The 27,593-nt window shown below is 38.8% G+C and overlaps 1 protein-coding gene across 2 annotated transcripts in view; it reads left to right on the top strand.

Annotated features, from left to right (window-relative positions):
* The window catches only part of REEP3 (receptor accessory protein 3), a 109,056-nt gene that overhangs the window by 49,628 nt on the left and 31,835 nt on the right, over positions 1–27,593 (top strand). Inside the window, exons 1-2 of one of the 2 annotated variants that reach the window (XM_075534267.1) lie at positions 5,478–5,549; positions 11,019–11,286. Coding sequence is in view for 1 of the 2 variants with exons in the window: in XM_075534266.1 (XP_075390381.1) it covers positions 5,477–5,549 (73 nt within the window). In the remaining variant the exon portion in view is untranslated. Of the gene's footprint in view, positions 1–5,476; positions 5,550–11,018; positions 11,287–27,593 lie in introns of those variants that run through there. The other variant, XM_075534266.1, reaches the window with a different exon arrangement.

Genomic DNA, 27,593 nt, shown 5'->3' with positions numbered 1-27,593 from the left:
GAGATGGCATGAGCCCAAATGTATCATTGGTTACAGGTTCAAAATCAAAAGAGGGAGATGGCTGCATGTATTCTCACCAAGGAAGAACCAACAGGAGTTGGTTATACATTGCATGGGTATAGTATGAGTTAAAGATACACCCAGGGGTAGAAATGAATACTCAGGTTGAATTTAAGTCTTTGCTACCAAATTGTATGAGAGTGTTGAAGATAATATGTGATTATATTTAAATTCTAAATAAAAACATTAGATAGATTAAAACAGCTACTGTGAATATATAAAATATTACTGTGCTCTTAATATGGGATGATACATGCCTAGTGCCTACAAGGAGGATGAACACCTGGCAGATATGGAAATTGTGCTTCTGTAGATAGATTGATAGATAATTTACTTGCACTCACAGCTAGGAAGGCTTATTTAATATAAATAAAAACAAAATATAAAAATTCACAAATATGCAGTATAAACATGCCAGCAAAATTCAGGAACAAAATCAAACAGTAGCCATAACTTAAAAAAAAAATAGTTAACACGCAGGACCTATATTCAACAAGAGCCTGGTGGCACAGTGGCTAAGCGCTCAACTGCGACCTTAAAGGAAAGCCCACCAGCTTTCCGTGAGACGAAGACATGGCAGACTCTTTCCAGGAAAGATGTACAGCCTTGAAAACCGATGAAGAGCCATCATCACTGGCAATGAGTCCAGGTAGGATCACCAATACTCCAGTAGCAAATAGCACACAGCACCCAGGTCTTGGATTCTGATATCCTTCTCCAGGAAAAAGACTAGTGTAGCTTAGTGAAATGATCAGTTCTAGGACTGGCTAGGAAATATGAGGGAACTTTTAAAAAGTTCTTAGAAAAATTTCATCATCATTTAATTCCATTTTTATGATGGTCTTCTTTTAGGTCCCTCAGATACAAGATAAGCCTGGAGCATTTTGCAGTGTCTGAAAATGAAAGAGTACTCCCAAATTTCCCAGAGTATGCCAAAGGAATTCAGGAACTAACTGAAAGATCTCCCAGTGACCAAAGCTTTGGACAACAATATTAAGTAGTATGGGTTTATTACCAAATTGTAAAGTAAAAACCCCAAGTTCAGACTGATACAAATGATTGGTTAAATATTTAACTGGGAAAGAATAGACAAATCTGGGAGACAGAGTCAAATAATTTGCGTAGATACGGTCTTCCAGGAGCTAGATCAAAACTGCTCTTTAGACTGGGTTGCCCCTCGTGACTTGCTTTCAGCCAATGCAGCGTGAAAGGGGAGGAGAAGCACCACTTCAGGCCTGGTGATCGAGGTTGACATAAGTCATGTTTCCAGCCTGCACCCCTTCTCTATAATGGGATAAGAGTGGTACTTTATTTCTGAGCTCTTCCTCCCGAAACTCATAACCCCAGTTTAATCATGAAGAAAACATCAAATTTCAATCGAGGGTTAGCCTATAAAATATATGAACCAAAGCTGGACTTTAGTTCATGAACAGTGTATCATTGGCTCATTTAATCCAAACCCGTTGCCGTCAAGTTAGTTGATTCTGACATTTGGCAACCTTGTAGGACAAAGTGGAACTGTAGAATAGGTTTTCCGAGGATATAAAATTTGATGGGATCAGACTGTTACAGCTTTCTCCCTCTGGTTTCAAAACTCCAACCTTTCAGTTAGCACCCACAGACCACTGCACTGCACCATCATAGCTCCTTGTTGATTCACTAATTGTGACGTGTGCACCACATTAATGTAAGCTGGCACACACTGACGGAAAAGGGGAAACGATGTGAAGTATATGATAAATATGAGTACTATCATTGCAGATTCTCTGTAAAACTATTTTCAAATAACATGCTTATTTTTAAAAACAGACAAAAAGCCCCTCAGTGACTAAGGGCGATACAGGTGACTGCACCGGAGACACAGTGTGGGAATTTCACCTGACCTGATCCCACCACACCGAGGCAAATCACTGGGGGAGTGCAGCGGAACAGCAAGGGAATGGAGTGGCAAGGTCCCCAGGGAATGCTGAAAGTGGACTTTGGGGCCAGGGCGTGGTGCCCCAACAGACTGGACTGGAAAACACTCCTAAGGGCCAGCAAACGATCCCTGAACTAACTACAAGCTTTTCTCTTGTGAACTGTTTTGTTCTGTTCTTTGTCAGTGGTTTGTTTTTGTTGTTTTGTTGTCTGGTTGTATACTGTTGCTTTGTTTTCCTCTGTCTAGTTTTCGTACATGTTAGTGACTCCACAGGTCTGTCTGAATAGGACAGGTTGGATGAACTATCTGGAGGAAAAACAACGGGACCGACAGTTCTGGGGGGACTTGGGGTGGGGGGGTAGGGGGTGGTAAGGAAGTGGTGTTAACAAACCCAGGGACAAGGGAAAAACATGGGACCACAAATGGTAGAGAAGGGGGAGTGGCAGGCCTGGTGGGAAATGATCAAGGGTAAGGTTGCTTAGAGAAGAGGTATACTCTAGCCCAGGTGGCGATGAAGCATGGTAGTAGGGCAGGAGGAAAGTCAAGGGAGATGGAGGAAAGAGCTAGGAGTCAAAGGGCATTCATGGAGGTCTAGACAAAGACATGTACATGCAAATATATATAGGAGGATGGGGAAATAGATCTATGTGTCTATATTTATAGGTCAAGTATTAAGGTTGTGGAAGGACCTTGGGCCTCTACTCAAACACTCCCTCAATGCATGAATACCTTCTTTTATTAAATTGGAACTCTATGATGCTCACTCTCCCGACACAACGGCTGGAGCCAAAGTGGGTGAACAAGTAAATGTGGTGAAGAAAGCTGATGGTGCCCGGCTATCAAAAGAGATAGTGACTGGGGTCTTAAAGGCTTGAAGATAAACAAGCGGCCATCTAGCCCAGAAGCAACAAAGTCCACATGGAAGAACATACCAGCCTGTGTGATCGAGTGGTCCCAAAGGGATCAGTTACCAGGCATCAAAGAACAAAAAATCATATCATTGACTGCACACCTCCATGATAGGATCGCTGAAGACAAATGGGTGCATAAGCAAATGTGGTGAAGAAAGCTGATGGTGCCCGGCTGTCAAAAGAGATAGTGTCTGGGGTCTTAAAGGCTTGAAGGTGAACAAGCGGCCATCAAGCTCAGAAGCAAATAAGCCCACATGGAAGAAGCACACCGGCCAGTGCGATCACGAGGTGCCCAAGGGACCAGGTATAAGGCATCATGCAAAAAAAAAAAAAAAAGATATAAGTGTGTGTATGTATGTGTATATGTATATATGTATGTGTATATATGTATATATATATATATCATATTAAATGAAGGGGGAAGTGCAGAGTGGAGACCCAAGGCCCAAGTGTCGACCAATGGAGATCATCTCATAGAGGGGTTTAGGAGAGGAGATGGGTTAATTAGGGTGTGAGGTAGTATCGATGAAGAACACAGCTTTCCCCCAGATCCTGGATGCTTCCTCCCCCCAACTACCATGATCCGAATTCTACCTTGCAGGGCTGGATAGGACAGAGGCTGTACACTGGTGCATATGAGGGTTGGAGGTACAGGGAATCCAGGGTGGATGATACCTTCAGGACCAAGGGTGTGAGGGACGATGCTGGGAGAGTGGAGGGTGAGTGGGTTGGAAAGGGGGAACTGATTACAAGGATCCACATGTGACCTCTTCCCTGGGAGAGGGACAGCAGAGAAGAGGGGAAGGGAGACTCCGGATAGGGCAAGATATGACAAAATAACGATGTATAAATTACCAAGGGCATATGAGGGAGGGGGGAATGGGGAGGGAGGGGAGGAAAAAAAGAGGACCTGATGCAAGGGGCTTAAGTGGAGAGCAAATGCCTTGAGAATGATTGGGGCAGGGAATGTATGGATGTGCTTTATACAATTGATGTATGTATATGTATGGATTGTGGTAAGAGTTGTATGAGTCCCTAATAAAATGTAAAAGAAGAAAAGAGAAAAAAATGATTGGGGCAAAGACTGTGCAGGTGTGCTTTGTACAATTGATGTATGTATATGTATGAACTGTGAAAAGAATTGTATGAGCCCCAATAAATTGTTAAAATAAAAAATAAATAAATAAAAGTAAAAAAAAAAACAGACAAAAAGACATCCTACACTCCATGCAGCAAAAGATTAGTAAATACTTGAAAAATATATTAAGCTTACTGGCATTCAGAGACGCAGAGTAAAACAGTTGTGAGGTTATTGTTTTTCTCCTATATATCTGGCAAAGCCTCTCCTTTAGGGTTATTGCTATTTAATATTAATGGTGATATCCACTGTGTAGAAATTTAAATGGAAGCAATTTCTCTGGAGGACATTTTGATCATAGGTTAAAAACCCTAACCTTGTCCTTTAAAGTAGCAACCTTAAAGCCAGGGAGTGACCATCAGTGCACACACCAAAAAAAATGTATTTTTGGAAGTGTTGTGAATAGGAAAACCTCAGAAATTAACCTGAGCCTATGAATATGGGATTGTTTATGTAAACAATAGGAATCTCAGTATGGAGTACAGTGCAGACATTAGCACTAAAACCGTAGAATAATATTTGAGGCCCCTTGAAAATGTCAATTATAAAGTCTATACTCAATTATGCAGTTCGGTGAGTATCCTTTCATTTCATGTGTATATATCTCTTAGTTCTGAAATTTGGTGAAACAATCTTAAAACATCTTGTTAAATTAATTATTTTAATGATTTAGAGCCACTTTATAAGACCTTTGAAGAGTTATCTTCGTGTGTTATCACAAATGTATAAACTACCACCCCGTAGCCATGGCGTCGCACTTAGAAACCAGTGCTGCTTAAATCGATGGCAACGAAGGACAGCATTTTCCTTACCACAGATGTGTGTCTTTAGGGTTCTTATGCACACAGATAAAAGTACAATATACATTAAAATGCTCTCTGTGATCACCTCTGACTGGTGGGATTGAGACATTATAATTTTATTTCTGGTGATTTTCTTCAAGGAACTGTGTGTGTGTGTGTGTGTGTGTGTGTGTGTGTGTGTGTGTGTGTGTGTGTGAGAGAGAGAGAGAGAGAGAGAGATTTGGAGGAATAAAGGTTTCAAATATATTCAAAATAGAATTCTTTATTCATATGATATTGAAACATTATAATTACCTTTTTTGTAAAGCGTATTTTTAACTTTGATTTTATGAGTGGGTATAGTTTATAGGAACCCTGTTGGCATAGTGGTTATGAATGGGTCAGCAGTTCTATTCCACCAGGTGCTCTTCGGAAGAAAGATGAGACTTTCTACTCCTGTAAAGAGTTACAGTCTCAGAAACCCACATGTGTAGTTCTACCCTGTTTGATAGGGTCGCAATGAGAGGTTGAATTTTGAGTCAAGCCCACAAATTTGCATTGTCATGTGTTTCCCATGAACTTTCAGCTGTTGTATAGGATGAAATTTTCATGAGTTGTTAAAATCATTGTTGTGTTTGATGCCTATTCTCATATTTTTTACTTTTAGGTTGGTGTTTGGAATGCTTTATCCTGCATATTATTCATACAAAGCTGTGAAAGCAAAAAATGTGAAAGAATATGTAAGTATAGTTTTATGGATGCTTAATTCAGGCTAACTGTACAATGACATGAAGTTAGAAAAACCACCATTTTTTTTTAGAAATAAATGTAATGTTCTGACATAAAATAATGGTTTAAGTAGTAATAAAATCAGTCTTAAAAAAAACTAAATCAACTAATTTTGATGGCAACTCCTAAGTGGTCTTATAAAAATGGGTCACTGCCATTGGCATTTAAATAAATGTGTGGTTCTCAAGCTGAATAATTAGAGATAGATTTAATGTAGTCTATAAATTCCTGAATATTCAGGGGTTGGTTTGAGGAATTGTGTTGTGCTTGTTTGTTGTTAACTTTATAAATTTATTGGTACACTGAGAGTATATATCTCTGGGCCCAAAACCTTTTTATTGTTCCACAAGAAAATATGGCCTCAAATATGCAGACACCTTATCACTACTGACAGGTGCGATCTTTTTTACCTCCATGAATCAAGCTGTATTTATAATGATTTCTTTTTTATGTCTCACAGTTTTTTTCTTCTCCCCCTCTATTTCTTCTTCCCTATTCCCCAGGGTTTTGGTGGATTTGTTTTTCCTTAATGCCTCCCCCCCTCATTTCTATCAGTTCACTTCATTCCCAATTTTCTCCATACTGTTTAATATAAATGGCTTTCTTTATGATGCGTGGTATAGTTTACTCTGTGTGATGGAATGAATTTTGAGATAATAGTAAAATCGTACCACACTGGTAGATGGGTCAGCAGAGGTAATTGGTCTGAGGTAACCACATGCGTAGCATGGGCTCTTCCCCACCCCTATGTGACATTTGCTTTACATAAAATCAACCATTTTAAAGTGAACAATTCCTTGGCATTTAGTACAGTCACAATATGTTTCAGCTACCATCTTGTATTTACCTGTGCTGAATATTTCACATGAATGGAATCATATTATGTGTGACCTTTGCACCTGGCTTCTTTTACTTATTGTCATGTTCTTGAGATTGAGATACAGTAGCAAATATCACTCTTCATCCCATTTTATGACTAATACCCCATTGTATGAGGCAGTCAGTCAGTCCCTGTGTTACAAATGACTTACAAACATTGCCTGCTTGCCCTTTAATGTTATGTAAACGTGCCTTCAGTGTGAAAGGATTTCCGCAATAAATTCTTCATCCAAATCATTTACACTTGCTCCACATGAAACTTTTAAATTCCTGATAAAAGTTCAGGTATTTTCTTCCACTAAACTTCACTGACATCCACTCAAATCTGACTCTTAGCGACCTTGTAGGGCAGTGTAGAACTGCTCCTGTGGATTTTCAAGGCCGACTTTTACAGGAGTAGAAAGCTTCATCTTCTACCTGCCGAGTGGCTGGTTGGTTCGATCCCCCGACCTTGTAGTTAGCCCCTCAGTGCTACTCCACCAGGCTCAGCTACAAAGGTCCTTCAAAAAGTAATGGAAAACTGGAGTTAAAAGGCAATGTAAATTTTCCACGAATTTTTTGAAGCCTCTTTGTATACCACATTTTCATTGATTGATGATTATTTGAGTTATTTGCATTTTTTGCTAGTATGAGTAGTGTATTATGAACAAATATGTACAAAAGTTTACTTGAGAACCTGTTTTAGACATATAGCCATTGTGCTTAAGAAATCTTGTGTGGGGGGGAAGTAAATAAATTAAAAGAAAATCTTGGAAGAAAAAAAATAAATCTTGGGTGGTAATCTCATCAAATGATCAAAGATTATTTGTTACCTTTTTGTTATTTCCCCCTTCCCTGTGGAAACTTGACACCTTTTAAAACAAGCCCCTTTGGAATTTTCATAGTCTTTTATTATATTAAACTAATTTTGAAGTGAAATTTATGCAGATCAATTAGAATGGTAGAATACATCTTCTGCCTGACAGAAAAAGAAGTTACCTGTGGAGTTTTGAAAGTTTCTGTTCCTTTGTCTTAATTTCCTAGTGCTGATATAATAAATATAACACCCATTGGTAACCTTCGTGAGCAAACATTTATTGTTACACAGTTTTGAGGCTACAGGTCCATGTTCAGCTGTTCAGCAAGACTGCGTTCTCTGTGTTGGCTATAGGGCAAGGGTGGGGAGCACTTGGCCTTCTGGGCATATGAGGTGCATGACATCATCAATGCCATCTATCATCATTTGCATCATGAACGAGAAGCAGTTGCAGCCATAACATTGGGGATGAGCTAATTAAAAGTTTGACCTCCTTCTCCTCTGGCTGCCTGAGCATCTTCCGCCACCGTGAATGACACAGTAACTATCCGGACCAGGAACTTCACGACCAGCCAACGAGTTCAGTAAAAGTAAATGGTCACTGATGTCCTTCGTCCTGGGAAAGCAGCAGTGCCTAAGACAGAAATTCATGAACCACGAGCCAAAATGTACAAGACCACACCAGGTACCACTTTTGTATTTGTTTTTAGAACCCATTTGGGTGGTTACAAGACGACTGGCTTCAGCATGGATTACTAGTCTTTGGATTATGCAAAGGAAAATGAACCTAAACAGAGACTTGCAAGACATGGCCCATATGAGAAGAAAACAATGCAAGGGACGCAAGAGCAGAATTCAGGCATACTACAAAGGCCAACGTTGATGCTGGCAAAAAGAAAGAATAAAGATTCTACAGTGACTTGATCAGCACTGGTTACGTAGATTTTTCACCAAAGGATTAATAAACTCTAAAGTCTTTTTAAAAATAATTAGAATGAAAAAAAATTAAAAATTAAAAAATAATAATTAGAATGTTTTTTAAAAATTAAAAGTTTGACCAAATATGATATCTTTAAGATGATAATTTTGTATGGCCTGCAAACTATGTTATAAATATCCAAGTGACCCTTGACAGGAAGAAGGTCACCACTCATTTCTTTGGGGACTAGGATGCCCCTGACCCATGCCATGGTATTTTCAATCGCCTGATTGAAGAGCGAAAAAAGAATCAGTGCGTTTGAACTGCAGTGCTAAAGAAGAATATTGAAAGTGCCATGGACTGACTAAAGAACCAGCAAATCTGCCTTGGGAGAAATGCAGCCAGAATGCCCCTGAGAAGCAAGACTTCCTCTCTCTTACTTTGGATATGTTCTCAGGAGAGACCCTGGAAACGGGCATCATACTTGGTAAACATGGGCTCAGAAAAAGCGGAAAAACGTTGAGGAGACGGACTGGCGCAGGGCTGCAGCAATGGGCTCAAACAAGAATAATTGTGAGGGTGGCACAGGACTGGGCTGTGTTGAATTCTGTTGTGTGTGGGGTCACTATGGGTTGCAAGCAACTTGACAGCACCCAACAACAACAACCAGCCCTGCTCAAGAGGCAGGTCTCTCCTTGTCCCATTCAGCTTCTCTAGCCCAGAGCATTCATCCCACTCAGGTTATAAAGCCCAGCCCTCTTGCTAAACATGTTTTCATTCGCAAGTACACGGGTAGGGCTTCAGCAAATCTTTTCTGGGAGGACACACTTCAATCTAAAGCAACTTCTGTCTAGGATTGGTCAAGTAGTCATAAGCAATGGAAACACATTAAATCCTATCACCCCCAAACCCCCTGCTATCAAATTGATTAGGACTCAGTGATTCAGAGGCTGTAAATCTTTACAGGAGCAGGCACCTCATCTTTCTCAGAGGAGTGGACCTTTAAGATGGGCAGCCCCGCACCTATTGACAGCACCACCAGGGCTCCGAGTAGTAGTTTTAAAGTGATTTTATAGTTGCCCTACAGAGATGTAAGGAATGGTGCAGAGGGGTAAGCATTGGACTATTTACCACAATGTCAGCAGTTCAAACACTCCACAGGAAAAAGATGAGACTACCTGCTCCTTAGAAACCCTAAAGATAAAAGAAACCCTAACGGACAATCCTACTCTAGGCTGCTATGAGTTAATATCTACTCTGGCCAGGAGCTTGACTTTTTGTTTCATTTTAAATAGACACATTTAAAATTACACGGTGATAAACACTTCGAGCATTGTTTCACAGTAGTGCCCCGCATTATGTAGTCTTTAGTTATCATCTCTAAAAGTGATTCTTAAGAGACATAAGGAAAGAAATTTCTTTAATTCCCAGTTTCTTTAAATGCCAATAAGTCATATACCAATATTTTTTAAGAAAATGAAAATTATTTACTAGATAAATGGAATGGAGAATATGTATACATATATATAAAATACAACCCAGCTTTTTGAATTGCTTATTCAGTAGACATACTTACAGCAGAATAGTAACACTTCACAACGTTGCACCTGTCCATAGATAACACCTTACTGCGTAATATTTTAATTTACTTAGAATTCTCTTTTGAAAGATAAACTAACACATTTTCAAACACCATGATAATATGACCTGGGGAATATACCACTGGCTACTGCTTAACAAATGGGATATTTAGTAAACTTGATGGCACTGTGAGGTAGGTAGGTTTCAAACACACAACTGCAGGAAAAAATGAGGGTGACTGGCCTCTTCAAGATTTACAGTCTTGGAAACCTTGTACAGGATTGTTACGAGTCAGAATCAACCCAATGTCAGTGTGCTTAGTTTATGATACTATGTTGAATGAGATCTTTCTCAGAATCAAATTGACTGTACAATTGAAGTATAGAGTGATATATCGCACCCAAGCATTCTAGAAAACCAGGATATGTGTCTTTGTGTATGTATTTTACTTAAAATATTTTTCCATCTCCCAAAATCTGTTTGCCATTTATTTATTTATTTATTTATTTTTGGTGTGGAGTAATGAATGAGAAAAGCCGAACTAGAGACACAAAGAAGCACGTGACTGGAGCTGGGTTGATAATTACATGACTATTAACTCTACCACAAATACAAATAGAGCTAAAGGCAAACAGGAAGGGGAAAGCATCTGTTTTTCACAAGGAAATATGACACAACTCTGAAATCCTCCCAGTAATAAAGTTATTTGCCATCAAACTATTAGACAAAACTGAGATGTCATCTTGGAATAGTAATGACAACTTGTATTTATGTACTTCCCTATCATTTTCAAAATATATTTATGTGGATTATATTAATTTCTTTTTGTTTCTGTAACCAATGACCACATACCTGTACCCTGAATTGACTCCCAACTCAAAGCAAACCTGTGTACAATAGAATGAAACACTGCCTGGTCCTGCACAATTCTCACAATTGTTGTTATGTTTGACCCCATTGTTGCCGCCACCGTGTTGATCCATCCCATCGAGGGTCTTCCTCAGTTTTACTGGCTTACTTTACCAAGTATGATGTCCTTTTCCAAGAATTGGTCTTTCCTGGTGACATGTCCAAAGCATATGAGACAGAGTTCACCATCCTGGCTTCTAAAGGGCATTCTGTCGGTACTGCTTCCAACACAGACGTGTTTGTTCTTCTGACAGCCCATCACACCCTCAACATTGCTCACCAACACCATCATTAAAATGCATCAATTTTTCTGTAACCTTCCTTCTTCATTGTCAGCCTTTCACATGCGCATGAAGTGATTGGAAGTTCCAGAGCGTGGGTGAAGTGCACCTCAGTACTCAACGTGACCCCTCTGCCTTTCAACATTTTTTAAGTGCTTTGTGCAGCAGATTTGCCCAATGCAATGCATCATTTGATTTCTTGACCGCTGCTTCCTGTTCCACTGAAACCTGATCACCTCCGGTGACCCTGCTGCTATTTGTATTTGAAATATGGAGGGCGTGGCTTCCAGCGTCACAGCAAGCTCAGTGTGACAAACTGAGAGGTGAGTGGTGGACCACATACTTAGTGTCTTCAATACAACACAAGTTTACTTTCATCCAGCTCTAGAAGGCAAATGTCTAAAACAAGACTATGCTTCGGCAGGTTCTAGAGGAGAATCAGTGTCCTTGTCTTTTCCAGCTTCTATCTAGATGCTCCCCGTATTCCTTGACTCCATTCCTTTATTTTCAAAGCCAACAGTGGTCAGACTGAGGACTTACACAGTCATCTCAGTTTCTCTCTCTTCTGCCTTTCTTGTGGCTTCCCTGGATAAGCCAGGATAATCCCCCCATCCTTCCACCCCAATCTCAAAGTTAGCTAATTAGCAACCTTCATCTCATCTAAAATCCAATTTTCTCTTTACTGTATAAGCTAACATATTTATAAGTTCTCAAGGTTAGAAGTGCAATTGTGGAAAAGGGCCATTATTCTGCCTATCACAATAATATCTCATTGGTCCGTATTACAACCCTATAATGTATGCATGCATACATTCATGCATATTACAAACTCAGAAGTTAATGAATTTATGCAAGGTCTCATGGATTATAAAGACAGGAGATCAGATCTCCTGTTACTAACATTTTATTCCTCCTTTTCTACCATGGTAGGTAAAAAGGGAAATCAGGATCCAAATTTCACAAAGAATTGAAATCACTTTCACAGCTTTTGGGGGTCACAACCATGTGGTCATTTCCAAGAGAAGCAATGAGGCAATTCACCCAGGACTAGGGCAGTACCCATTAGTATCTAAATCAACTGTGTATAAAGAGTTTAAACAAGAAATGAAAAGTTTTAGAAAGTTCTGTTAAGTCTTGGCAATCCTATAGGTAAGTCCTACCTAAATTTACCTCAAAATAATAATAATAGATCATCGTTTTCTTGTACCGACCTTTCAAAGGAGGCTGAGTGTCAACCCAATTTTGCCATCCAGTCTAACTTCTGATTGTAATTAACAGTTTTATCAGTATTCTGACCTCATAAAGTTTTTCTATATGGTAGTTCTGCCCAATTTTGGGGGGTTTTATAGTGATAGTTTCTTAGTAAAATTTACCTTAAAATTGCCATTATATTGTTAATAGCCCTATATAGTATCTAATATTATATTATTATTTGAATATTCATTTGTTGTCTTCACTTTGTTGCTTTGTTCATTGTTATTTGCTCACATCTAGAATGGTGTTGTTATTAGGGGCTGTTAGTGGGTTCCAACAGCACAGAATACCACCCAGTCTTCTGCCAGCCTCAAAACTGTTCTTGTGTTTCAGCCTGCAATTTATATTGCAGCCACTATGTCAATCTGTCTGTCGAAGAGCTTCCGCTTTTGTGCTGCACTGCAATTTTTTGAGTGAATGAATGAATGAGAAAAGGATATAGAGTTTGCTTTTAATCTGTCTCAGATATTAAATTATATTGCTTAAGTTTGTTTTCCCTCTTTGATTCTGTTAGTGAGTAAAAGTTAGTAAATAAACTGTTCGGTCTGAATCTTATGCCAAAGCCCAGTTACTCTGTGGTATTTGATTATGACTTAAATTCCACTGATATCTACTTCAAAATTATTTTCAGAAAGCAAACATTTTCAGTTAATTTACTTCTTCCCACTCTAACTACTACCATTCCCCTTCAGCCTGCAAATAGTAGATTGCACCTGATAAAACAGATGCTGTGTTCAAATCAAAACAAATGGAAAGTGCTGTATATTTTGGCAACCTTTCTTTCTTCCTCTGCCTATTTTTAAAACAGAGCTTTCCTAGGATATAATTTCCTGTGTAGTGTGGCTGATATGGCCTACTTAAAGTCTTTCAGTCTAGCAGTAATTGAAATGTAAACTTACGGAAGATTTAGTATGGCTTCGAACATTTTTTCAGGTTCTTAACCATCTTATGACTTGAAAACAGAGTGCTTACTTCCAAATCATGTATAATTGCCATAGCTTTTCTAGGAAGCTAATGCTCTTATTCTAAGAATGTTGAAGAAAGTGGCAAGAAGATTAGCTAACAGAATTTCTAAATCAGACATTTACTGTGTGCTACAATTTACTGTGAGCAGGAACAAAAAAACAGAAAACTCGAGGAGAGTAGGCCTTTAAAGGGGCTAGAAGTGGCATCCACTGACTTTGTTTTTAAAGCAACCAAATCCTTGGGTGATTTGAAAATGAGCAAACACATACTTCATGCTAGTTCTACAGTTTCTGGTGATTAGTAAAATTTGAAATTGCTTTAGAGAGATGAAAGGGAGAACTGTATCAAATAATTTTTCGTTACTATTAAAGTATTTACCAGCCACATTTTGATATTTTTGGTTTAAAATATTCATTTGATTAAAAAGTTTTAATAATTACAAATGTATATTAGTTCTACCTTTGTTTTTAATAAATACAAAGGTATAAAGAGTAAGCCACTAATTAAGATGTGATTTTTACTGAATCTAGTTTTGTTGGACCATGTGCTTTTCTCCCCATCCCCTATTTTGTGTACTTGTAATTTTGGTTTTATTTTTATCAAAGCTGTACTATAATGTAAAAAATAGCATCGTTATTCCAATTCTTATTATAAAAAACAGTTCTGAACCCTACCCATTGCTTCTTTTTAAAGAGAGTGACTTTCATCTTAATCTTTACGTGTTTGTTATGGATTGAATTAGATTCACAAAAAATCATGTTGAAGTCCTAACCATTAGTATTTTTTAACATAAACTTGTTTGGATATAGGGCCTTTGAAGATGTTATCAGTCATGTTAACATGAGGTCATCCTGGAGCTGCCTGGATCCTAATCCAATCTGAATGATATCTTTTTTTAAAAAAGGAGATAAGACACAGAGAGACAGGAAAAAGACCATGTGTTGATGAATTTAGGTTTCAGTAACAAGCCGAGGAATACCTGGGCTTGCCTGAAACCATAAAGGACCAGAAGAGAACTGCCCTATAGTCTTTTTAGAAAATGTGGGTCTATTGACACCCTGAATTCTGAATACTAGCTTCTACAACTGTGAGCTAATACATTTATATCCTCTTAAAACCACTTTGTGATATTTCGTGGTTCTTGTTACAACGATAGATTAAATCGTCTATTATTTACTTCCATATTATAAATAACATACGTAGATAGTCACAGCGTGTTCTTTTAGATGACCATCATTTGACTTCCTACTATGACCGAGGGTGTATTAGTTACCTAATGCTGTGTGTACTTGCGATTTTTCTCTACAGTTTCCCAATATTCCCAATACATTGCAGTTTGGGGTGGATAGCCATTCAATGTTTGCATTCTTCAGATTAAGTTTGAAAGAAGCAATAGAATACACAGATGAGGAACACAGCACGTGGAATCAGGTTGCCTGGATTGTCACTCCAGCCTTACTCATAACTAGCTATAATTCTGAGTTATTTGTCCTTTCTGTGTCTCAATTTTCTTGTCTGTAAAATGAATACAGTTCAAAGAGGGCAAAACAGCAACTTAATCAGACACACTATGCCATCCTCCTACAGCAAAAGCAAGAAACCAACTGATACAGCTACAAATGACCGCAGCAGGACCCTGAGCAGCAAACTAAAGAATGAAGATTAGATCAAACACTGAATGGAAAGAGAAACCATAAAAGGAATGAACTAGGAGACATACAGACCATTTTGCTTCCTTGTAGTCTATGATGTCAGCTGGGGTCATTAATACAGTGAAACCAAACTGGTGGGATCAGAGCAGGGTGTTCCTCCACTTTTCTAGTTCTTTGGGTTGTTTGTCAAACCTAGGGCTGGTCACACTACACTTGTCTAAGAAATTCACCATTTGCCCAAATCTATTATGATCATCAGTGATTTCAAATTATTGGAGGTAACCATGATTCATCATCACAGTTAGAAACTGACCATTGGCTTCAAAGCACAAGTTTATGACTCTGGTATTTGTCTCTTTTCTGGTATCTTTGATATTTATAAAAGCACTGGCCAAGATGTTCATAACACACCATTGTGTTGGCCTAAGGAGCCATGGTGGCATAGTGGGTTATGCACTGGACTGGTAACTGAGAGGTCAGTAATTTGAAAACACTAGCCGCTCCACTGGAGAAAGATGAGACTTTCTACTCCCCTGAAGAATTATTCTCAGACATGATGTCCCCACACTGGATCATGCTGCGACAGAGGATAATACTGGGGACACACGGCAGATCAGCAACAGGAGCAAAGCAAAGCCACAGAGGCCCTGAAGAGTCACTAAAATAGACTTCAGGCTAGGAGGGGCAGCTCCCAGAATTCCCCCAGGACCAGTCAAAAAGGTCAGTGGACAGACCTGGAATTATGTATGTTTGTTTAATCTTTTGTGTAACCCTTTTTGTTTGTTCTCTGTTGTTGCTGGGTTGCTTACTTGTATAAGATAGGCATGGAAAGCAAGCTTGAGGAGAAAGCAATGGGACAGATGGTCCTGGAGGAACTGGGGGAGAAGGAGTCGGGGGCAGAGAGCAGTGAGAAAACAACACCATAGACAAGGGAACAACTAGGGAATTAAAATCAACAACAAGGAGCGCATAGAGATCCTGGGAGTGTTGAAGCAACAGCAGTATAGCTGAGAGGAAGTACTAAGAGGTGGAAGTAGGGCAAGCATGAAAGGGCAGGAGAAAGGAAACAGAAGAAATGTTTAGGAATTAAAGCTATGGATATAGGTATAAGCATAGGTGCATACATATGTAAACACATTAGTTCATAAAAATAGAGGGATTGGCATATGTACATATATTTATATGGCAATACATTGAGATAGTGGATGGACTTCGGCCCTCTGCTCATATCCTCCCTCAATGCAAGAACGCTTTGTTCTAACAACCTGCATTCTGTGATGCTCACCTTCCTAGCATAATCACTGAAGCCAAAATGAGTGCACAAGCAAATGTGGTAAAGAAAGTGGATGGTGCATAGCTATCAAAATATACTATAGCATCTGGAGTCTTAAAGGCTTGAAGTTAAATAAGCAGCCATCTAGCAGAGAAGCAACAAGCCACATGGAAGAAGCACACCAGCCTGTGTGATCATTAGGTGTCACTGGACGAGGTAACAGGCATCAGGAGGCCCAAAACAAAAAAGAAACATATTGTTGGGAAAGAGCGGGGTCAGGACAGAGACCCAAAGCCCATCTATAGACAGTGGGACATCCCCTCACAGAGGTGTCATAGGGAAGGGATGAGTCAATCAGGGTGCAGTTAAGCACCAATGAAACATGCAATATTCCTCGGGTTCCCTAGGGCTTCCTCACCCCCCATTATCATGACCCCAGTTCTGCCTTTCACTGTGGGCTAGACTGGGGTATGCGTAGGTACAGTTAAGACATAAAGGCCCTCCACAACACACAGAATCCAGGAAAAGGAATGGGAAGAGCAATACCAGAAGGGTAGAGGTAAGGGAGGAATAAGGGGGAATCGATCGGAATGATCGACACATAACCACACACACACCCCTCCAGGGGGAGAACCAACAGAAACTGCAAGGGAAGGGAGCCAGCAGTCAGTGTAAGATATGAAAATAATTTATAATTTATCAAGGGGTCACTAGGGTGGGGTTGGGGAGAATGAGGGCAAAAGGAGTTTATACCAAGGACTCAAAGTGAATGTCTAGAAAATAATGATGGCAACATATGTACAGATATGCTTGATACAATTGATGTGTGGATTGTTGAGTTGTAAGAACCCCCAATAAAATGATCTTTAAATAAATTTTTTAAAATTAATCTCAGAGACCCACGGGTAGTTCTACCCTTTCTTATTGGGTCACTGTGAGTCATAATTGACTCGATTCAATGGCAGTGAGTTTGTTTTCTGGTGGCTTGGAAAGGTGGTGGAAAGATGGTTTCCATGATATTCCCTGCCTACTTTCATATTTTGCTTATTGAATGAAGTCTATTTAAATTTGCTTCAGGTAAATTAGATGTATCCGTACATAACTTAAGTGCTGAATCAATGAGGAACTGTCAGAATTCTCAAGTGACTTACATTCTGAAAACAAGTACTTCATGGTCATCTTAGGGTCATTACAACCCATCCACTTTTGGAAAGAAGTGTGAGATTTGAATAGCATTGTATAATTGGAGAATTTAAAGGGAGCGCTTAACATCTTTGGTTCTGCAGTTTTAGAATATGAATTAGAGTTGCCTGTGACCTCTTTGAAAGCACCCTGGTGGCACTGTGGATTAAGCAGTGGACTGTTAACTGCAATGGGGTGGGTTTTTTAACTTCAACGACCACTCTATGGGAGAAAAATGAGGCTGCTGGCTCCCATAAAAATTTAGTGTTCCCAGGGAATCCAGGGCGGATGATCCCTTCAGGACTAGTGGGTGAGTGCCGATACCAGGTGGGTGGAGGGAGGGTGGGTTGGAAAGGGGGAACCGATTATAAGGATCTACATGTGATCTCCTCCCTGGGGGATGGACAACAGAAAAGTGGGTGAAGGGAGACGTTGGACAGAGCAAGATATGACAAAATAATAATTTATAAATTATCAATGGTTCATGAGGAAGGGGGAAGTGGGAAGGGAGGGTGGGGGGGAATGAGCTGATGCCAGGGGCTTAAGTGGAGAGCAAATGTTGTGAGAATGATGAGGGCAATGAATGTACAAATGTGCTTTACATAATTGATGTATGTCTGGATTGTGATAAGAGCTATATAAGCCCGTATTAAGGTGATTTTTTAAATTTAGTCTTTGAAACTCTAGATAGGGTCTCTATGAGCCAGAATTAATTCAATGGCAGTAGGATTGTGTTTGCTGTAGGGTTTGACTTCTATGAAAGAAATTAGAAAATTTGCTATAATTTTCACTCTAGCCAACCTCAGCTGACCTCTCCTTTTATAGTTTCCAATGCACATGTTTAGAACACATACACAAAGAGGGATGGGGTGCATAGATCTCACAACAGCATGTAAACTTAAGAGACTAATTCAAACTTTTTTTAATATCGAGGAAAAACTTTACTAACTGTAGTGCCAATGGAAATAGATGTTTTAAAACTAGTGACATGAACAATTTTTACCATTAAAGAAAAATGTTGCTAAGAAACGAACTAGAGGAAGGACTAGCTACCTCCACCCTAATCCTTCATGATAGAATAGCTTCTAATCATAAAAACTACAGTAACTGAAAAACTCAACTGGCTCCATCCTCAGAGTGGGGAGAACTGTTCACAGGTAATTCTACTGTTCCCTTAATGCTGTGCTCTCTCTTCCCTGATTAGAAACCCTAGCAGCACTACTTGAAGAAAATCCCCAGTACATTCTGAAAGGGAGAGATAATAATTAACTATTAGAGAAAATTAAAAGAGCGGAAACAGATGGATTCAAATAAAAATTAGGTAATACATAACATAATTTATTGGATTTAATAGCTTGGAAAAGCCTTTATTTTGAAGAGGAAGGAGGAAAACCAATTTAGCATTCAATTCACAAAGCAAGGAAAATCAAAACCAAAAGTAAAGATGTAGGAAAAGTTAGGAAGAAAATTTGGGTGAATAAAGCAATGTAAAAGCTAATATGAATGTAAAAGCTAATAAAATACAGAGAGAGGAAATCAAGGGAATTTAATATCCAAGAGTTGTTCCCCGAATAAGTGTAATAAAATAAGCACTTGAAGTAGCTAAGTTGTAGGGGAGAATAGAAAAAGTGTGGACAAAATGGAGACTCCCCTCTCCTCCAAAAAAGGAGCTTAGGCAAGCAATTCTAAGTATAAGTCACAAAGAAAATATTAAATCACTTCAAATTTTATTATTAAAAGTAAACTTTTTAACTGATATCAGACATACCTGATTTTTTTTCTCCTAGAGATTACCTTCTTTATGCAGTGAAAATTTCCCCATTATAGGACACCAGCTTCTACCTTTGGAATGCTGAGATACGTACATCATTTTTCCTTTACATCATTTTGGAAATGTACTACTTTACCAACTACAGCTGTAATAATCAGATTGCCAGCCAGATTGCCATTATACTTTGAAAGGTTCTCCTAAAATTATAAAAGCTAGAGCTGTTTCTGAAGATTTTTAGCTAAGTAAGAGAAATAAAATATTTTCCCAAAACCTCGTGCTATTTTTAAAGTACCGTATATACTCATGTAGAAGCCAAGTTTTTCAGCACATTTTTAATGTAGTTTTTGTGGTAAAATTAGGTGCCTTGGCTGATATTCAGGTTGGTTTATAAAAGTATATAGGTGTATGAAAAAGGTAATAGTTTAAAAATGGAAATGTAAAAAGTATTGTCTTTTAAAACTATAAAGGGTATATTAAAGTATATGGCACATATAAGTATTTTAAATTTTATCTCTTATCTATCAGAGTAACTATAACAGTTAAATAACAGTTCCAAGCGTGAAATTATGATGTAAAATCTCTTTAAAAGGTCTTGGAACATCACTGAAATAGATTGAATAATTTACATTTTAGAATATTACAGTAACTCCTAAAAGGTTCCAACAAGTGGATTTTAAATGAAGATCTAGCACCATTTTAGTATAATCCACAGATGCTTGTTAACCAGAGTATAAAATAAGTTACTGGAGCACATTAGCAACATTTTGCCATTGCATGATGTCTGATCTGTTCAGACCAGTGCAGTCCTGGCCAACAAAGCTAAACTAGAATGGGGGAAATTTCCATTTGAAACCCTGGGACGGAAGACACCGAAGAAGCATAATAAACCCTTTCAGGAACCTGAGACAGGAGATGGGATTATTGTCAGGACTATAGAAAATGACACACATACAAAATGGTGATGTCTGCTGCCATCTTTGATCAGGCCACCATTATTTTGGACTCTTCCTGTCAAGAGATTTTCTTAGAGGGAAACCAAGTCTCTAGCAGCACATCAACCCTATAATTTTCCTTGTTTCAGTTACTGCTTGAGATGCTCACATTTCACCAATTCCAGTGCAACCTGCTGTTGCTTCATCAACTATGACTGATCTGGGAAGAACCAGTTTGAATATAATTTCCTCCCAGTCACCACGGTGGCACAAGGTTACATGCTAGTTGAAAGATCGGTTCAGCAGTTCAAACCTACCAGTGACGCCAAGGTTCTTGCCGTTCTCTGTAGGAGGAGGTCAGTGTTAGACAGTCCTTTTTCCTTGGGTGCTTTTTCCTTGGCAAGGAGAGGAGCCTCTAGAGCAGTGGTCCTCAACCTGCCTAGTGCCACAACACTTTCATACAGTTCTCATGTGGTGGTGACCCCAAACCATAAAATGATTTTCGTTGCAACTTCATCACTGTAACTTTGCTACTGTTATGAATCGGGTGACCCCTGTGAAAGGGTCATTCGACCCCCAAAGAGGTTGTGACCCTCAGGCTGAGAACCGCTGCTCTAGGGAACTGCCAGATCGTTGTGGATTATTTTGCTAGGTAGACAGCAGGGACATTTTTCACGGCGCACTGGGGTAGAAGAGTCGTTGAGATGATGCTTTCCTGGGTAGTTATTCATCTTTTATAAGCTCCACTGACAGCCATGTACAGTGCCTCTGCTCCTTCCATTTTGTGGTGTGGTTTTTGTTATTTAAGAAAAGGATGATATGCCTAAACTGTGTTATGAAAATAACGACATACTTTAAATATTTAAGTTGGACAATTATCATACAAAACTGAACTCATCTTTTCCCCAAGTTCTGGTTTTGACATTTACTCTGAGGGAATAGCATCACTTCTATCTGGTAGACAAAGTTAGATAATTCACAGAGGTCAGGAATGGACCTGAGATTCTGCATTTCAAACTGACTCCCTAATGATACCAGTACTGGCCGTCTATAGACCACATTTCAAATAAAAAGGTTTTTGTGCATATTCTTAATCCCATTTATATATGGGGGCTTGAAAAAGTTCACGGGAAAATGGAATGAAAAGGTAATGGAATTCTTTCACAGATTTTCGAAGCCCCTTGTACACCAAAATTACCCCTGTAACATGCTTTCTCAGTACTCAGCTCTTTTCTCTCTGCAGATTGTGATGGCAGGGCTTAGGAACTCTGTTGTTTCGTTTTCTTTCTTAATCCTCAGATGATTCTCATACACAACCAAATTAAAAAGCACTAATTCCAAGGTGTCTTACTTTATAAAAAAATGAATAATCACTACATTGTGTTTGTAAACTGTATTTCTTTATGCAGAAGGCACGGAATAAAAATGAATTATTTCCTTTGTTAACATGGCTATAGAGACAGATTGGTTGACAGTTTAAGGTAGATTATAGAAAATAATGCATTGACAAAATTGATTATATAATATAATTAAGGGCAATAAGGATAGAAAGTGTCCCTCCATGTTTGGAATCGGCCCTGGACAAAATTTCTACTTTGGTGGAGTGTGTTTCCCTTTGGAATCATCACCTTTCCCGTGTGCCCTTCTCCAGCTTCTCTGTGCCTTTCACCTCGTCTGTCTCCTGCTTCGAAGGCAGCCGCCTGCACAGTGGTCCTTATTCCCGGATAGGCTGTTCCCTGTTATTTACTTGCCTCTTTCTCCACTCATCCAGACTGTAACTTCACTTCTCCTTGTGAGATTGATGGTACATGCTTTTGAAAAAAGGTAATTTAGTCACTCAGGTTCATCCTCAGGCATGACAGAGATTTATTCTTCCCAGAGTGTTTTCGATGGGTCTTTGCTTTCTTAGAAAGATCATGCGGTCCTAGTATTGTAAAAGCTGGCTCTGATTGTCTGACTGCTTATTGTATGCTGAAAGTATAATGTCAAGCCTGTGGCACAATGCTATAACCTAAAGATTGAAACATTTCAATCACTGTCAACCGTAGTCTTAACACTCACCTGTGGGGAAAATATGTCACTGAAATGACATAGTAGAATGTAGTTTTACTTTTGATGGCTAGTTTAGTTCCCATGTGGGCTTGGCAATATGGAAATGACTACATGAAGGGAGACGAAGCCTTAGGGAACTCAAGGGCCTAAGAAGTGGTGCTAACTCTTGGAACGACTCGCTTAGGAAATACAATGGCCCAGGACTTGGAGAACACTAAGGGAAAGAAGAAAGTGTAAGATGACCGGTAAGAAGACTAAGCTTATCCTTCTTCCTGGGAATTACTTTCCCATGGGAAATTCTATGGGCTGCTATATAAAGAGCACTGTGTCTCTTACAGATGCTTATTATCCTCAATAAATCAATAGAACATTAATTAACATAAAAAGTGTGAATTCTCAGCCTGTGGATAGAAGAGTTATTTTGGGACTGAGAGGTCATCCCTTCCTAAATTCTGCTCCTGGGAGCAGTTCCCATAAGTAGTTCCTGCTTTTTACAGCTTATTTTCAACTCTACTTTTTAATTAGTTATGATCTAGTTTTTAAACATTTTTGTACATTTCCCTTCTCTCAAGTTCCCCAAACTCTACCGAGGTCAAGGCTAAGGTACTCGAAGCTTTTATGACTCAAAAACACTGGGAACACCAAAGCAGGCTGTGGCAAAAGCACCCATGTCTAGTTAGAGCTTCTTTGTACATTGTAATCTACCGCATTTTAATTTCCTTAACACGACACGTTGCTGAGTTGGCCCCAACTCATGATGACTGAATGCACAGTGGTCCTGCACCACTCCCTTAGATCAGTTGCAAATCAAAACAGTTGTGATCCATAGGATTTTCCTTGGCTGGTTTTTAGTAACAGATTTTTAGGCCTTTCTTTCTATCTGGATCGGTCTGGAATTCTGTTGAAACCCACTCGGTTATGATACTAGCAGGTACAGAAACCTACACTGACAAGCAGGTGGTGGCTGTGCATGAAAAGCATTGATTGGGAATCAAAATTTTGTCCCCCTCATATAAGATGAGAATTCTTTCACTGAACTGTCAATGCTTCATTAGCATAGTAGCCCAAGATTGGTGGTTCAAACTCACCAACTGCTCCACTGGACAATGAGATATTCTGCTCCCATAAAGATTCAGAGCCTCTTGAAACCCTATATAGGCTTACTGTGAGTCGGAATCAACTCAATGGCAGTGGGTACATATATACAATATACAGATGTTATCCTTCAGAGCTACAAGATATAATCTGAAACTGTCAATGATAACGAGAAACTGCATGGAAATAATTTTGCAAGGTCAGTATCTGAAAGTTTCAGCCCAGACATCTGAGGACTGAGAGCTGCACAAAGTTTAAAAAACAAAGGCAAATAGAAGCAGTGGGGGAAAGTACCTCAAAGGTAAGAAAGTCCAAATTATTCCTAGCCTAGCATATTCACACACACACACACACACACACACACACACACACACACCCCTCCCCCTTACATATGTATCCTGTGTGTTTGGTTTTAAATAAACTTTTCAGACATGGTCTCTATTGCAGGGTTTGGATTCAGCCTAAACTAGTTTATTTTCAAGCATACTTGAAACTTGGCAGGGCTCTGGGAAAAATCCCATAACTGAGCCATCTGGGTTGGATAAAAAGAGGGAGTTTTTCTATTTGATTTCTCACATTTTGTTCTTCTTTGTTTTTAATGGGGGGGAAATCATTATGAAGTAGCCAGATTATTGCATAAAGTTAATGAAACAGAAGGATAAATGTTCTCAACCCTATACTGTTTCTAAAGAATTCTATGTTAGAAGTTCTTTCTGTTGTCTATGAAATGTGGTGTAGCTTGGGTGAATTGACTTGAGTGAATAACTAATAATGGTTAGAAAATAAAGTTCTCTTTGGGTGGTCTGAAATTCAGCAATGTTTATTTCTTCTCAGGCTCAGCAAAGGTTTTTTTTCTTTTCCCAGTAAAGCATATTTTAGTATTTTATGTTCAAGCTTATACTTAGTGTGGTTAATAATTCAAATCATTAGGTGTATGTGATTTTTCATTTTAATTGAAAGGCCAATTTGTGATTCAAAGAATCTATAATTAAGAGAGATTGAAAATGTGTTGAACCTCTAATAATATTAAAAACAAGCTTGACAAAATAGACAAATTTGTCTTTTTAAGCTTCTGTTTGTGGTTCAAAGCTACTTGTTGACTAATATAAATTCAGATAATAAAATTTAAGAGATTGCTCAGTAGAAGCCATCCTCTGTGCATGCTTTACCAAGCATGGTTGCTAGTTCCGGATATATAATGATGAGCAAGGTAGTTTTGGTCCTTCTTGGTATAACAGGAAAACAGGGCAGGCAGATGTTGTAGAAACAATTACACAGATGTACTACAAAGAAAGAAAGAGTACAATGTACAGATGGTACGTATTATTGTCGGAGAGGAGGAGTGGAATTGGAGAGGTGATGACATTTCATTCATATGAGGCAGTGGATAATATAAAATATAGTATGTAATAAAATATTAGTAATGGTAGAATAAACCATTGTCATGCCATCCACCCATTCATAACCTTTTACACGGACTATGAAAAGTTAATGGAAAAATGGAATAAAAAGATAGTGGAATTTTTCCATGAACTTTTTGAAGCCCCTAAAATAAATATACATACCTTCTTTATAAGCCTTTCCTGGGGATAGGAACTCCTTGACATCAAGGTTTATGTATGTCATGTCAAAGGTCTTTGCTTTGTTTGTACTAGACCAATAAGTAATAGTGAATTAACAGTGAAGTAACATTTGTTACTTGCTTTACCATGTAAGTATAAATTACTACAGTGACATAATTTAACATTATTATTATTGATATCATCATATTGTCCATAACAAGAATAAATCATATATAGATATGATTTAAGACAAATAGTTTTTTATTAATAGATAATTACTAACCACAAGCCATGACTCTTACAAATCTACACCAACATGCCTCCCACTAGACCATGGTATTGATCTATAGTCTTTTAGCCTTTGCACTGTTCTCCCTCTGGGATGGAAACCATGAGGCTCCTTTTACAATGGCCTTTCTGTTTTGTTTGCCTTGGTATCTAAATTGGTCCAAAGCAGTTTAATAAAAAAATGTATCTCAGCATATAAATTACAAAAACATGTTTTGTTGAAATCTGTTAAAAGATTATGAAATCAGTCCTACTTTTCTTTCTGCATCAGGCTAGGTAAATGCATCTCTGTCAAATGAAGCACAGTCTTTGGATAATAAGTTAAGTTTATGAGTATGTCACACTTGGTAGAGTGTCGGTGAAAAAGAATACTCTCAACACGATGGATGGATACAATGGCTGCAACAATGGGCGTAAGACAGTTGTGAGGATGGTGCAGGACCAGGCAGTGTTTCATTCTGCTACACAAAGGGTCACTGTGAGCTGAAGTAGACTCCATGGCACCTAACAACATGGGTAAATGCATTTTATCATGTTCACTTGGGTTTAAAATATCTTAATTCCATTGAGAGAATAAAGCTAAGGACACCATCTCATGACTGCCAGGGTTTCTGGAATGCTAAACCTTTAAAGTCCTTGTGGAGTTTGCATAATAGGAAAGCACGTTTTGACTTGCTCATCTGATCTAGATATTATGTAAACCAGGAGGTAACTTTAGGAACTATGATGTTACAGCACACATGACTCTATAATCTTCAGAGGAATTCACTTAATTATTAGAGTATATTCTCTTAGAAATTAAATGCATTGATACTTTATAATTTTAATACATATATAATTTAATGTTGCATTTGAGAAATCTCTCATATTCTTTGTTAATTCTTGCATTCCTGTACTATATGAATAAAGTACTTCATAAATGAAAATTGTGACTACTTTCAAGAGAAGTTTATTGAAAAACAATTAGGGATATGACAATATCTTACTTTTAAGTTAGCCCACTTTACTATGTATTATGTATCTTTTTGAGTACTTGTCTTTTTTAGGTCAGGTATTAGAAACAGTTTTGAGAAAGAAAACACATAAAGCAAAATAAGCAAAATACATCATTGGAATTATTATTTTTTTCATGTGTTGTACCCTGGGAGGGGTTATATGTAGATCATTCTGATCGGTTCCCCTTTCTAACCCCACCTTCCCCCTACCCTACTCTCATTATTGGTCCTGAGGAGTTTATCTGTCCTGGATTCCCTGTGAGCTCTTATCTGTACCAGTGTACATGCTCTGGTCTAGCCAGATTTGTAAGGTAGAATTGGAGTCATGATAGTGGGGAGGAGGAAGCATTAAAGAACTAGAGGAAACTTGTATGTTTCCTAGGTGCTATACTGACACCCTGACTGGCTCGTCTCTTGCCTGTGAGTGAGCCTTCTGTGAGGGGATGTCCAATTATCTACAGATGGACTTTGGGTCTCCACTCTGTCCTCCCCCTCATTCGCATTGATATGATTTTTTGTTCTGGGTCTTTGATGCCTGAAACCTGATCCCATCAACACCTCATGATCACACAGGCTGCCCAGCTATCAAAAGATGTAGTGTCTGGGGTCTTGATGGCTTGAAGACAAACAAATGGCTATCTAGCTGAGAAGCAACAAAGTCCACATGAAAGAAGCTTACCAGACTGAATGTAATTAATTTCACTGAACTGTACATGTAAAAAGTACTGAACTCACAAATGCTTATATATATATATCACATTTTTTTAAAAAGTAATTAGCTCAGCCCCAATCTGCTGCATGAGAATTTCAATCATTCTTACCAAGAAATTTCTTCCCAAATACTTATGAAAGTTTCCTGAGAATATCTCATCCAGGCTCTCTTAAAAGAGAGCACTCTTCTCCATTTCTTGATCATTGTGGTAATAGCGCCCATTGTTACCAACGCGGGCTATAGCAGCTGTGCCACAGACAGCAGGAAATAGCACCTTGACAATGAATCCGTGCTGTTGTGGATGCAGAAGCAGTGAATTATTTAATGTGGCTCTTCTAGACTAAGTACAACTCCCACCAAATGACCTTTCCCTGAATGGGTCTGGTAAGAAGATGGGGTAAGATACTGATAAGGTTCACCTGTGAATAATTGTGAACAGGATTCCCTGCAGTTCCACCCTGTTGTGTATAAAATGAGCCCTCTGAGAAACAAGAGGAGGAATCTCATTACTAGCTAGAGCCAGAAGTGGGGGCATCCTCTGGACTCAAAATTCCTACACAGTGAACCTCCCATATGCTCTACCAGCGGAGGAACAGCAGCAGAACCAGGAGCCAGAGAATGGAACAGAGAGATAGACTTTCCAACCCACAGAGCAAATAAAACTGCTTTTGTGTAGACTTGAGGAGTGGGCTGCCTCTTGGCACTTATTGGGGAAGTTGTGCTTGTTGACCCAAAGAAGTAGAGCTGAGGCTTATGGGAGCAGGGTGTCTCTAGACACTTAATTCAGGGATTTGGGTTGGCTAACTCACAGAGCTTGGGCTGAATGCTTTCTAGTTGAGGTTTACAGCAGAGTTGTATGTTCCTTTGGGCATTTATTAGCAGACCTGAAACATGTC

Source organism: Tenrec ecaudatus, chromosome 16 (genome assembly GCF_050624435.1).
Source record: "Tenrec ecaudatus isolate mTenEca1 chromosome 16, mTenEca1.hap1, whole genome shotgun sequence".
Taxonomy (NCBI): domain Eukaryota; kingdom Metazoa; phylum Chordata; class Mammalia; order Afrosoricida; family Tenrecidae; genus Tenrec; species Tenrec ecaudatus.
Note: the sequence above shows the minus strand (reverse complement) of the source record. Positions and strands in the feature narration are given on the sequence as shown.